The sequence below is a fragment of the Thalassophryne amazonica genome, chromosome 17 (genome assembly GCF_902500255.1).
Source record: "Thalassophryne amazonica chromosome 17, fThaAma1.1, whole genome shotgun sequence".
In the NCBI taxonomy this organism is placed as follows: domain Eukaryota; kingdom Metazoa; phylum Chordata; class Actinopteri; order Batrachoidiformes; family Batrachoididae; genus Thalassophryne; species Thalassophryne amazonica.
Genome location: NC_047119.1, coordinates 25507530 through 25521926, shown reverse-complemented (window position 1 = coordinate 25521926; position 14397 = coordinate 25507530). Strand labels below are relative to the sequence as shown.

The 14397-nt window shown below is 43.2% G+C and overlaps 1 protein-coding gene across 1 annotated transcript in view; it reads left to right on the top strand.

Annotated features, from left to right (window-relative positions):
- The window catches only part of pappaa (pregnancy-associated plasma protein A, pappalysin 1a), a 271059-nt gene that overhangs the window by 197156 nt on the left and 59506 nt on the right, over nt 1–14397 (top strand). The window contains exons 15-16 of the mRNA XM_034192054.1: nt 10860–11043; nt 12325–12526. Of these exons, the coding sequence (XP_034047945.1) occupies nt 10860–11043; nt 12325–12526 (386 nt within the window). The remainder of the gene's footprint in view (nt 1–10859; nt 11044–12324; nt 12527–14397) is intronic.

Below are 14397 nucleotides of genomic sequence, written 5' to 3'. Positions count from 1 at the left end.
AACAGGTCCAGAGACTATGCTCGCTGTTTGATGCGGAGCGCTCCGGCATTTGCGGAAAAATCCACAGCGCCACAGGGTCTTGGTATATCACAGCCGTAGAGCTCCGTGGCCATGACTTGGATTCTTTGCGGGTTCGGCATCCGCCCCAGAGGCAGTGAGCGAAGGGAGAGCACGCACACTGTGTTCTGCGCATGTCGGTTTATAATCTTCTCGCCCAGAAGAAAAAAGAGAGTGTTTACACAGGAGAGAAAAGTGAGATAATGTTAATGCCTGTTTGAGAAAAGTGTATAAAGTGTGTAGTGAGAGGTTTTATAGCCTTAAAACATCTATAATCATTGTAAAAACTAACGCTGACTACTTCGCGGATTTCGCCTATTGCGGGTTATTTTTAGAACGGAACTCCCGCGATAAACGAGGGACCACTGTACTTCATTAGTATTGTGAAAGACATGAATATAATGTCTTTTATTGACGGTAGAAAGTACCGAGATAGCCACATTTACAAGAAGGTGGCTGAAAAGTTACACGAAGCAGGATTTGCACGAACGCCAGACTAAATCAAGCACCGGTGGAAGACATGCGTCACTGTTTAGATGGGGATATTCCAAATGATACCAATGACCATGTATACAGTAGTAACTCTGTCTGCTTTAGCATGTAAACAGGTTATTCCTAATGATTCATCCATCCATCCATCCATCCATCCATCCATTTTCTTCCGCTTTATCCGGAATCGGGTCGCGGGGGCAGCAGCTCAAGCAAAGCCGCCCAGACCTCCCGATCCACACACACCTCCCCCAGCTCCTCCGGGGGAACCCCAAGGCGTTCCCAAGCCAGCCGAGAGATGTAGTCCCTCCAGCGTGTCCTGGGTCTTCCCCGGGACCTCCTCCCAGTGGGACGTGCCCGGAACACCTCTCCAGCGAGGCGTCCAGGGGGCATCCGGAAAAGATGCCCGAGCCACCTCAACTGACTCCTTTCGACATGGAGGAGCAGCGGCTCGACTCAGAGCTCCTCTTGAGTGACTGAGCTCCTCACCCTATCTCTAAGGGAGTGCCCAGCCACCCTGCGGAGGAAACTCATCTCGGCCGCTTGTACTCGCGATCTTGTTCTTTCGGTCATGAGCCAAATCTCATGACCATAGGTGAGGATCGGAACGTAGATCGATTGGTAAATCGAGAGCTTTGCCCCCTACTCAGCTCTCTCTTCACCATGACGGTCCGATACAGTGACCGCATCACTGCAGTTGCTGCACCGATCCGTCTATCGATCTCACGCTCCATCCGTCCCTCACTCGTGAACAAGACCCCGAGATACTTAAACTCCTCCACTTGAGGCAAGGACACTCCACCGACCTGAATAGACTAAAGCACCTTTTTCCTGTCGAGAACCATGGCCTCGGATTTGGAGGTGCTGATTTTCATCCCGGACGCTTCACACTCGGCTGCAAACCGCCCCAGTGCACGCTGAAGGTCCTGATTTGACGAAGCCAACAGAACCACATCGTCCGCGAACAGCAGAGACGAGATTCTGTGGTTCCCAAACCAGACCCCCTCTACACCCTGGCTGCGCCTAGAAATTCTGTCCATAAAAATAATGAACAGAACCGGTGACAAAGGGCAGCCCTGGCGGAGGCCAATGTGCACTGGAAACAGGTTTGACTTACTACCGGCAATGCAAACCAAGCTCCTGCTGCGGTCGTACAGGGACCGGATAGCCCTTAGCAAAGGACCCTGGACCCCGTACTCCCGGAGCACTCCCCACAGGGTGCCCCGAGGGACACGGACGAATGCCTTCTCCAGATCCACAAAACACATGTGGACTGGTTGGGCGAACTCCCATGAACCCTCGAGCACCCGATGGAGCGTGTAGAGCTGGTCCAGTGTGCCGCGACCAGGACGAAAACCACACTGCTCCTCCTGAATCTGAGGTTCGACCATCGGTTGAATTCTCCTCTCCAGTAACCTGGAATAGACCTTAACGGGGAGGCTGAGGAGTGTGATCCCCCTATAGTTGGAACACACCCTCCGGTCCCCCTTCTTAATCAGAGGGACCACCACCCCAGTCTCCCAATCCAGAGGCACTGTCCCCGATCGCCACGCGTTGTTGCAGAGGCGTGTCAGCCAAGACAGCCCCACAACATCCAGAGACTTAAGGTAGTCAGGACGGATTTTATCCACCGCAGGAGCCTTGCCACCGAGGAGCTTTCTAACCACCTCGGTGACTTCGGCCTGGATAATGGATGAGTCCACCTCTGAGTCCCCAGTCTCTGCTTCCTCTTCGGAAGACGTGACGATGGGATTGAGGAGATCCTCGAAGTACTCCTTCCACCGCCCGACAACATCCCCAGTCAGGGTCAACAGCTCCCCACCCGCACCATAAACAGTGCTGGTGGAGAGCTGCTTCCGCCTCCTGAGGCGTCAGACGGTTTGCCAGAATCTCTTCGAGGCCGACTGATAGTCCTCCTCCATAGCCTCCCCGAACTCCTCTCAGACCCGAGTTTTTGCCTCTGCGACTGCACGGGCTGCGGCATGCTTGGCCTGCCGGTACCTGTCAGCTGCCTCTGGGGTCCCACCTACCAACAAAGATAAGTAGGACTCCTTCTTCAGCTTGACAGCATCCCTTACTTCTGGTGTCCACCACCGGGTTTGGGGATTGCCGCCACGACAGGCACCAGAGACCTTGCGACCACAGCTACGAGCAGCCGCATCGACAATGGAGGTGGAGAACATGGTCCACTCGGACTCCATGTCTCCAACCTCCCCCGGGATCTGGGAGAAGCTATCCCGGAGGTGGGAGTTGAAGACCTCGCTGACAGAGGGTTCCACCAGTCATTCCCAGCAGACCCTCACGATACGTTTGGGCCTGCCAGGTCTGACCGGCTTCCTACCCTCCCAGCGGATCCAACTCACCACCAGGTGGTGATCAGTCGACAGCTCTGCCCCTCTCTTCATTCGAGTGTCCGAGACACATGGCCGAAGGTCAGATGATACGACTACAAAGTCGATCATCGACCTCCGGCTCAGGGTGTCCTGGTGCCACATGCACTTATGGACACCCTTGTGCTCGAACATGGTGTTCGTGATGGGCAAACTGTGACTAGCACAGAAGTCCAACAACTGAACACCACTCGGGTTCAGATCAGGGAGGCCGTGCTTCCCGATCACCCCCCTACAGGTCTCACTGTCGCCGCCCACGTGGGCGTTGAAATCCCCCAGGAGAACAATGGAGTCCCCAGTCGGAGCGCTATCTAGTACCCCTCCCAGGGACTCCAGGAAGGTCGGGTACTCTGCACGTAGGCCGAGACAATGGTGAGAGACCTGTCCCCGATCCGAAGGCATAGGGACGCGACCCTCTCGTTCACCGGGGTGAACACTTGGCGACTGAGCTGCAGAGCAATAAGCAATGCGACACCAGAAAAATGAAGCGTCCAGCCCCTCTCCAGGAGTTGGGTACCAGAGCCCAAGCTGTGCGTGGAGGTGAGCCCGACTATCTCTAGTCAGTATCTCTCAACCTCCCGCACAATCTCAGGCTCCTTCCCCCCTAGCAAGGTGACATTCCATGTCCCAACAGCCAGGGGCTGTGAGCATGGACCGGGCCGCCGGGCCACCCGCCCTCGACCGCCACCCAATCCTCTCTGCACCCGAGCCCCATGGCCCCCTCTGCAGGTGGTGAACCCACAGGAGGGCAGGCCCACGTCACTCTTTTGGGCTGAGCCCGGCCAGGCCCCATGGGCTAAGGCCCGACCACCAGGCGCTTGCGCGCGAGCCCCAACCCCAGGCCTGGCTCCAGGGTGGGACCCTGGCTCAGCCATACCGGGCGGCGTCTCGGTCCTTGATCTTTTACTGGTCATGGAGGTTCTGAACTGCCCTTAGTCTGACCCATCACCTAGGACCTGTTTGCCTTGGGAGACCCTACAGGGAGCACAAAGCCCCCGACAACATAGCTCCTAGGATCATCCGGGTACGCAAACTCCCCCACCACGATAAAGTGGCAGCTAGAGGGGGAGAAACCGGAATCAGAAACTGGAATATTGACCTTAACCCGAATATTAACGACATGTAAACGTAGTCACTCAGATAAGGTGTACGTACCACTGTGACGGAATGTTAGCTAAGACATGTTGGCCTCAGTGTTGAGGACCCCAGTGGCAGGAGAAAGCCAAGGGGAATCCATGTGGCTGTGGCACATAGACGTTGTTTTACAAAGGTGGGAATGGATTGTTGTCGACCTGGATGGTTCCCATCCAGGACCCAGAGAGGTTTTGAAGTGTGGTGGAGAGTTCATGCTCCCGGCCTTGACCTGAATTAACATGATGCATGTTTCACAGCTGATCTGCAGTTAAAAAGGGATCAAACCTGCAGTGGAAAATGGAATTCTGCAGCTGTGTTAATAATATTCAGGTTAGACATGTTTGCTTAAAATTAATCTTTTCTCTGTCATTTTTGAGTGTGGTATGCAAACAATGAACAAAGTGTTTTCTTTTCTGTTTCTGCTGGAAAATTGTTGTTAGCAGAAAACACATTGTGGCAATACTTTAGTTGCAAAACTGAACAGACATTTTCACAAAATAAGTGCGTTCAACATCTACCTTTATGTGGTTGTACTTTAAAAACTGCTAGAATTATAATCTACTTAGAAATGTGACTGGTTCTGAGGACTGTTGGTTTCAGCCATCACTTGTTGCTCAGAATGCATTTCTACCAGTCAGCGAACATATTCACCAGAACTACACATTCCAAGCCTCAAAGGCCACACACAATTTTTGAGGGCCTTTCCACGAGGCTCGAACAACAATAATAAATCATATTACAGTATTTACTTACCTAACTGCATGCTCTTGCAGTCATGAGTGCATGGCATTCTCTGTGCGTCCTTATCATTTGAGGTAAAAGAAACTTCTCTCTGAAAGAGAGTGTCAGTTTGTCTGGCTCGAATTAGACCCAGTAGCCAATGGTTGTTAAAATCACTACTGGAAGAGAAATAGTCAGCTGTAAAGTTTTTCAAGGAAGGAAAGTTACCACTTTGCACATATGCTGGCAAATGCAGATACACAGGCACAGGTTATATGTGCTCACACACTTCTTTTGGAGAGGGGGGACTGATTATACGAAAAAGTGTTCCATTTACATATGTTTGGGTTTGTACATGCATACTTTGTACTACATTCTACATGCAAACTTGCATATATCATGATCAATATGTCTGGTATTTATATTTATATTTGCAAACTGTTTTTACTTTCACTTTTGATGCTCTGTGTGCTTCTTACCCTGTGTGCTGCTAGACAATGATGTTAGAACCTCAATTTCCCTAAGGGAGTCTTCCCAAGGGATCAGTAAAGTTCTATCTAATCTAATCTAATCTAAGATTATCTAAATATATGCATCATAGCACATATTGTCTGGCCCACAAGTAGTTGGACAGTGAGTGAGGGATTTGACAAATATATCCCCTTAAGCATTTAGAAATTACAGCCATATGTATATATACATAGTGCCTCAATTCTTAGAGCCCAAATGTACATGACGATTTCCAAGTCATTGAATGGGTCATAGACTTCACTAACATCAGGAATTCAACATGTACTCATAAAGAACATGGTGCTGTCTGGAGCAGGTAGTTCTCGAGACTGAGTGGCCATGCAACAAAGGAACGAGTGAGGGAAGCCATCAGAACACCCAGCCATCTCAAAAGAACTTATAAGCTTCTGCAGTTGTGATCACCTACTGTGCAGAGTGCAACTTTTTGTTATACACATTCATTTCAGAGTGGAACAGAGGCCTTTCTCCAAATTAAGATGTGAAATTACAGCAACAGGAGCCATGAGCCTAGATTTGATCTGTTTTCTTATTTGAAAATCCTACTCTGTTCCACACTCCACCATGAAACTGTCACTGGTGGTCCAACAGACAAATGTTTCACTCTGCAGAGTTTCTCCAATCACACCCACAGAAAATATAACTGCTTCACAGTTATCTTGGTGGCTTCCCTCATTAGTCTCCTTCTTGTATGATCACTAACGTTTTGAGTACTGCCTCCTCCAGACAGAATACGATAGAGTGCCATACTGTTTGTAGTGCACACAGGCAAAATTACACTGTCAAATTAGTTATGGACCTGGTTATATTTTTGGGAGACTCAGGTGAGGAGCATCATTTGCATTATGAGGGAACGTCAACTGACATTTTGGCCATGTAGCATGTTTCTCTGTGTTGAGGAACTTGCAAATGGGGAAAGTCGAGGCATGTGTTTCATCTGACCGGCACATGGATGGTTACTTTTGAGAGTTGGTTGGAGATGGATTGCTGATCTGCCTGAGTGGTTGCCATCCAGGATGCAAGATGCTTCCATAGTGTGGTGGATAGGACATGCTACACCAGTATATACTCCCGGGTGTGACCTTGTAATAATTGTTGGAATAGCAGTTGGAACAATCCTTCCGTGATTAACGCCTTCACCTCTAAACTCGGCTGTTTGTCATCCGGCAGTCAGATGTGATGCATATGTTATTTTGTTGAATATCCGAATATGAAAGGAGATTATTTTTTCTGAGGCAACCTGATACCATTATGCAGCATCATTTAATGGGATCAAGATGAAAGAAATACAAGGGAGAAAGAAAGAGAGAGTTATGAAGCAACAGATATGTAATCCTAACAAAGTCCAGCTTGTCTGGTCTGGTCTGGTTTTTGGTGTCTCTTTAAAAGGATGTGTGTAATTAAAGTCAATCAAAACAGGAATAGAGTGGAATGCAGGTTAATCTTTTTATTGTCAGAAGCACAAGTCAAAATGATTGAGCTCTCACAGCTTTCCTGTGAGATTTCTTGCCACTGCTATCAATTTAAGCATTCTTTTTGCTTTACACAACACTAACTAATGGAAGCGAATGAAAACAGTTTGAGGTTTCGATGATGTAGTGGCTCCTCATTTTGGTTGCATCTCTGTAAATATACCACAAGCCAAATAATTTACATGAATCAGAGTTATTTCTAATAGGAAATAAAGTTAAGATCAGAAAAAAAGTTTATGGTATGAATGTTAGGACAACAAAAATAAGACTTTAGAAGAACTGAATTTTCTTTCTGGTTATGCATTCTGCTTTTAACGACTTGTACGCCGGCAAAATGTGGCGCTGTTCATGCTATATTCTATGCATGATGCTCTAAATCTATCTTGACCACAGTTCTGAACATTCAGGGATGCATAAAAACTGTGTTTTGCACACACACACACACACACACACACACACACACACACACACACACACACACACACACACACTCACACAAAATTAATGCAAGACATGTGGGCTGTGCACAGTGTGCAAGTCTCGGTCAGACTGTGCTAGGTCGCAGCTCCTTCAGCAATAACCTGAATGACTGCTGGCTTCAATCAAAGCCTCGTCGCCGCGACAGGCCCATAATTGGAAAGGAAAGGATATGAATCTGTTGTACGAGGTCCTATATTGTGTTGTAATCTTAACTTGCTTTTAGTTGCATTTGTTTGTTATAGTGGAGCGGATGTTGTTCAGCGTTACCACCAAACAAGAAGGGCCTCGGTTTTATTCCTGGAGTGAGTCAGTTTCTTGCATATTCTGCATGTTCTCCCCATGTGTGGGTTTCCTCCGGGTTCTCCAGTTTCCTCCCACATTCCAATTGCATGTAAGGGCCCAATCACACAGGATGCACTCCGTACCCTTGAAAATGTGAGGCATTCTGCCTTGATTTTTGAGCAGTTGGCAGAGGAGAGACACTGGAAAACTACTTTTGCTGTTGATGGAGAACTATACAGTAGGCAACTGAAAGAACTATGTCTTCAGTGAACATAACAAGAAGAAAACAGCCAATATGGCAGGCTGATGTGCTTCATTTTCCTTTGTTTTTCTGAAGTCGTGACCTCTGAAGCAATGACAGCAACGGGTTTGTGTTTTGTGTTTGCAATAATTGCAACGTCACAGGCTGTCACGTTTCCACCAGAGTCAATCTGTTTAGTGTTGGGGTTGATAGTGCAGTTGTTGGATATCAATTGTCTGAGTGCTGTGGACTTGACCTTACAAATGTTAGCAGCAGTTACTTGAGCTGCTGAGTGTCCTGTGAGGCTCAATGGCATTCAATAAGCCAAGCTGAATCACGTTTTGTTATGTTACATGCTGATTGGACACACCGTAGGCATAATTGCTGCAATGCTGTAGTCAATTCTCATGAGGTAAACATTTATAGAACATGTGGTGTACAGTCTGTTATAGTAAACAGCAAAAAGACTGGCTATGTAAATGCACATAGAGTTTTGCAAAAGTAGTCGGCACCTTTTTTAATTGAATTTTAACAGTATAATGTTTGGTGTTTGTTACTATTATTACTGTTGCTATTATTTGGCCACCTGAAAATCCCATTTGAAATACCTAAACATTGCTAACACAACAAAAGTCAAACATAATTTTTAATTTATTTTGGTAATAAAAAATTACTATATTACTATATTGGCCCAAATATAGACAGACCTGATTATAAGATCCCACCCCTCCCCCCTTTTCAAGGCATTTTTGTTTTTGTTGATGATGTTTAGTTTTTTAAATATTTTCAGAACAATTTATGGGAAAATAATTCTAATAAAAATGCATAGAGAAAACAATGGGATAGTGAATAAAGCTGTAGTGCTGAAAAAGTGGTGCAATAAACATTGCAAACTAGCATGTCTTTACTACTCATATCATCATGTCTGTTATGCCATCAGCAGTGGTGGGCACACTTTCGATAATCCGATAACAGATAATTATCGAAGATAATGTTTTCAGTATCGGATTATCTTTTTAGATAACTTTAAAAACCATTATCGGACCAATTATCTTCCAATGAATTTTTATCCGATAACTTTTAAACCAATAAAAAAAATAAACAAAGCTGAACGGTGACAAGCATTTTTAAAATTAGTTCAGCACCCACCTGTTAAAAGTTTTGTAACAGATGCATAGTTATAACCTTTGCAAACGGAAGAGAACTGCTTGTATAAAAAGCATCTCAGTCTTCTGCAAACAAAGGAAAAACAGCCTCAAAAAGAAAAAAAAAACCCATTTCCTTTAACACCATACCGATATGCCCGCAATATGACCTAAGTCATCCAGAGGCATACATTTTTAACTTATGGTTCAAATTTTAACCAAACTAATTTTGGACAAGTTATTTAAAATTACTGTCATGTCTGAAGTTTCATAAAGTAAAAACTAAAACATATATCTGATATGTTTTAGTTTTAAAGTAATGTGCTAATTTTTAAGGTTTTGTGAGCACATGATCTGCCCCGCAGTGCATTTTGGGTAGGATGATGTAATCTCAATACGTCACGACAGGACAAATGCATTTCAGACACTCTGTTCAGGCTCCACGGACAACAGAGAATGTGCGCATGTTTGCGCACATTCTCTCCACATGCAAAAAATGTTGCGATGACACTTCCAGGGCTCCGTAAAAATGCCTGTTTTTACAAATATAAAAATGGAATATTTTACAAAAGCACATTTAAACACCAACACACGACAGACGTCACATTAACGTGTTGGTTTACATAATGAATGACTGAACCAATCAGTGTTTAGCAGAGGCACGTTTACCCAGAATCCTTTGCGATCTGTCTCTTTGTTACAAAACGTCAGAATTAGTGCATTATTCAACATTAAAAGATATATGTTTTATTTTAACTTTGTACAAATGACAGAATTGACATTAATGGAGTTATTCTATCGGTATTAATGTTATTTATAAATCAACACCATAACTCAATATGACTTTATTTTTCAAGACCTCCTCATGACCGGAGGTTTGTCATTGATAGAGAGCTGGCTTTACGGCTGCTTTCAGGGTGCCTCTGTGTTGGTAGGGCTGTAATAAACAAGAGCTTCCAGCAGGGGCCAAATGTTGAAAGAAAAAAGTGTGGTCTCATTGTTTGGGTCTTGGGGTGCCTCTGTGCTCGGAGCGCTGTAGTAAACAAGAGCTTCCTGCAGGGGCATTCTGTTAAAAGAAAAAAGTGTGGTCTTATTGTTTGGGTCTGTTGTTATTTTTAATATTATTAGGAGCTATTCAATTTTTTTTACTAGTAGTTGTAAATGTGCCAGAGATAATATTGGAATTTATCGGTTATCTGTAACTTCCGATACATTTTTGGGTGGTTTATTGTTTTATCTTTATCAAAGATAACTTTTCAGTTATCTGATTATCTGTTATCAAAGTTAATTTTTTGGCTATCTGTGCCCACCAGTCAGTTCTGTACAGGTGGAACACTCTGTGCATGCTCACCACTTGTGTAATGCCATAAGATCTGTGAGATAAGCTGGATACTTTTCAGATGGGTAAATACCCTGAGGTTCCAGAGATTTTCCCATAAAGGGATGAGGAAAGCATCTGTGGAAATAAAAAATAAATAACAAACAAAAAACAAAACACTTTGTGAACCAGAAGTTGTTCCTTAAAATACATAAACAAACAGACCCTTTTGCAACCTTTGATCCAGTGAGGGGAGGGAGTTAGAAAGCACGGCGTGGTGTGAATCTGCTGTTCTCTTTATCAACATGAAATCTCTCCTGATGCAGTTTGAGCAGAGAAAATAATGTAGGTCCATTGATGAATGAAACATTGCAGGGGAACAACAGAAACTACTTTATATTCATGTTAAAACAGTCATATTGTAGCAGTTAAGAAAGTCACAGTAAAGATTCCAAAGTAACTTCATAAATGTACTTCATGGATATCAGGCAATATATCTTAGATAATATGTCTTAGTTCCTACTAGGAAGTAAATATGTTGGCAAATATATTGGGAAATTATTGTTAGAGTATTCAGAACATTTACTTTCCCCCTTTCTGCAGTCGGACTCTTTGGTGACTATAACCTGTGCAAATGGAAAGTGGAACAAACAGGTGTCATGTGAACCCGTGGACTGTGGTTTGCCTGACAAATATCACGTTCATCCTGCACATTTCAACTTCTCTGAGGGCACCACCTACGGCAAGAAGAGTACCTTCCAGTGCCGAGAACCAGCCCAACTCGTAGGTGAGATGCATTAAACAAAAAGAATGAACAAGCTTTCTACTGAACACTCAGTAGCACAGAGACCACAGAGTTGAGGTCCAAAATTCTGAACTTGTCCCAAAACAGACCTGTGTATAGCTTACCCCAACCCATTGTACATGGAATTTTCAAAGTAAGAGTTCAGGCACAAAAGAGATAATTCGACCTGAGTTGGATTATATTTAAGAATAATATAACGTGTCCCAAATTCAGCCAACCCAAACAGTTATAGAACTCCTGAATGGCAACATGTGTCAAAATGTTTTAGCAGGATAAAGAGAAGCACTAATTTAAACTCAAGGGTCATTCTTCTTCTCTGCATCTTATGTTGATTTCCTCAAAGTGTTTCACTTGGTTGACTGGATTGGTCTGTAAGACATCCTAAGGATTTGTGGAATTTCCATTACTTAGCCAGATAACTTGGCTCTACAAATACAGTGTGAAACTGGCTCTTTATTTTATGCAGCATCAACTTTTTCCAACATATTTCTATCTTGATTGGTTTTTAATAGAGGTGCACCGATCAGGATTTTTTAGGCCGATCACCGATCACTGAAATTTTGATCGGCCGATACCGATCAAGGCCGATACCGATCAAGTACATATTTGGTTCATGCCCAAAATAATAATAAATTAATATATAAACAAAAATAAATTTAAGAAATATTACAATTTGAAAACAAATGCACCCGAACGTGATGACAGCTGCAAATGCGTAATGCTAACTTTTAACATAGAAAATGCCATAGACATGCTAATGCGTTAGCATCGCTCCCGTTTTTAAGTTATAAAATACATCTATCAACTGTTTCAGAAGACCATAACAGGTCGGTTTAACATAGAAAAGGTAAATAATACTCACAGACGTATGCTCTTTAGGGTTTTAGCGGGGGAAAATTAAGCGAAAGAAAGAAAGTATAAACGAAGCAAAAGGCTCAAAGCATTGCTTCAATCTGCGAACCACTGGTTCGATTGGTTCAAGGTTCAGAGCAAAGCCGTGCTGCAGAAAAGTTGATCACAGACCCGCTGCAGGGTCTGTAATCAATGTAGAGAAATTATCATTTTCCTGACAAACACACCAAGCACTCCCTGCGCTACTGCCTGCACTGTTGTGATCGGTCCTTTTGATCGGCGCATTTTGCCGATCACCGATCAAACTGATCAAGGCGTGATCGGCCGATAATGATCGGTGGCCGATCGATCGGTGCACCTCTAGTTTTTAAAAAGCATTTCTTCATGTTTTCCCACAAAATTCTCCCTCAGGTACAAACAACACTCTCACGTGCCTAGAAGATGGCTTGTGGTCGTTCCCAGAAGCTCTCTGTGAACTTCGCTGCCCGGCTCCTCCTCCTGTGCCAAATGCTGTGCTGCAGACCAAGAGATGCAATGAGACAGGCCTTAAAGTGGGCACTCTTTGCAAGTACAAGTGCAAACCAGGCTACCATGTCACCAACAAGCCAAAGAGGTAAAAACAGGGGGAGAAATTAATGCAATTGTTAAGAAATTGCAGCACATTTACAATTTAAAGGGCTGGAAATGGAAATATAATGGATTTTAGATGCAGTGAAGTGTGAACAAACCACAAACTGGAAGGGCACTCAAACAGTTCACACGTCTGCCGAGGTCCGACTGTTTGTCTCTGTTGATATTTACTTTTCATTGCATCATTTTATATTGTGAGGTCACTGTAATAATTTAACAAGGCTCTTCAGCATCTAACCATGTCATTTAGGTCCTTCAGATTGTTTTGGTGAGCAAATGCTTCAGGGGAGCATTAGCATGGCTAAAACCTTTCAGCTTCTGGGGGAGCTCCGTTCCCCCCAGAGCCCCCCCCCCTCACCTTTTTAAGCATTTTTCTTTTTTTTTGCCTTTTAGCTTCTGTGGGGGCTCCGCCCCGATCCCCCACCTTTTTAAGCATTTTTGTTTTTTTCTGCTCCCCAGACTCCCCTAATTACAGCCCTCTTAACCCCCTGCCACTTTACGCATTTTTTAATGTAGATGTAAATTAATATTCAAACTTTTCAGCTAGTTGTCAGTAGGGCTGTACAACATGGCCAAATTATCGTATCGCAATATTGTCATATCAATATGATATATGATATGACTATGATTTCACACAAAGTGCAGCAAAAGTGAAAATTAAACATTCCTAAACAAAACAGTAATAATACCACACTCATTTTGCACTCATATAGTACACTCTAAAAGTATTGGAACACTTGGTATTTCACACATTTTAATTTGTTATGACATTTCAAATACAAGAAATACAAAAAAATTATAAAAAATTTAAAAATAAAAATTTCTAAAATTATCTTCCTCAAACTCAAAATGAAAGCAAATCTCTACAACTTGATAATACCTGTAAATAATAATCAGTTTTATTGCCAGTTTTCTTCAGACAAGTCAGGGGATGGAAACATGAACATTTCCAAGTCTCTGAATATGTCTTGTACTTTATTTACATCACTTATGAAGAAATAGAAAAGTTTCTTTCAGCAAAACATCAAATCTAGGCTTTAATCTCAGATGTACTTTCTGGCAAATTGTAACGGAACTATCGGGTCTTCTTTTTAAGAAAATCCTCCGATAACACCACTTCATCAAGAAGCTATATTTTATATTTTTAATTAATTTATAACAGGTTGTCGACATTTGCTTTCAGTTTGAGTTTAAGGTAGATAACTTTAGATTTATTTATCTAAAGTTGTGTCACCGCTGTGTCACTCAAACAGCAAAATTAAGAGGTTATTTAAAAGTAAGTCCTTCAGAGAGCAAAATTAAGAGGTTACACAGGTTTTATACAGAACAGAGGAGGAGTAAATTAAAAAAATTCTTTCAGCCTGAGCATCATTTTTGTGAACTGCTCACTCCACACAGATTTATCTTCGAGTACCATACTGTTGTATTTCTTAAGCATTGATAGACACATTTAGTTGTGTTATTATATTTAATTGTGTTATTGTAACAGGGTGCATTCCAACCTGTGCTTTCCATTGTTTTAGCTTTGATATTTTTAAATTTATTTTATGTTATGTTGTAGAGATGGACGGCACTCATTGTCCAGGGTGTCCCCGTGACCCTTAATTTGAATAAGCTGGAATAGAAAATAAATGAATGTTGTAGAGATTTGTCATCTCCATCAAGTAGGTAATGATTTCAAGAGTGTTTGTTTGTGTGTTAGCAGGATAACTCAAAAAGTAATGAACAGATTTTGGTTAGCAGGCAGTTAATGTTCCAGAAAATAAGTGATTTAGTTTTGGTGATCCGGAATATATTCAGGAACTGAGCTCCAGAGGAATGTTTGGCAGATAGCACCATTTAACTCAGAAGGTT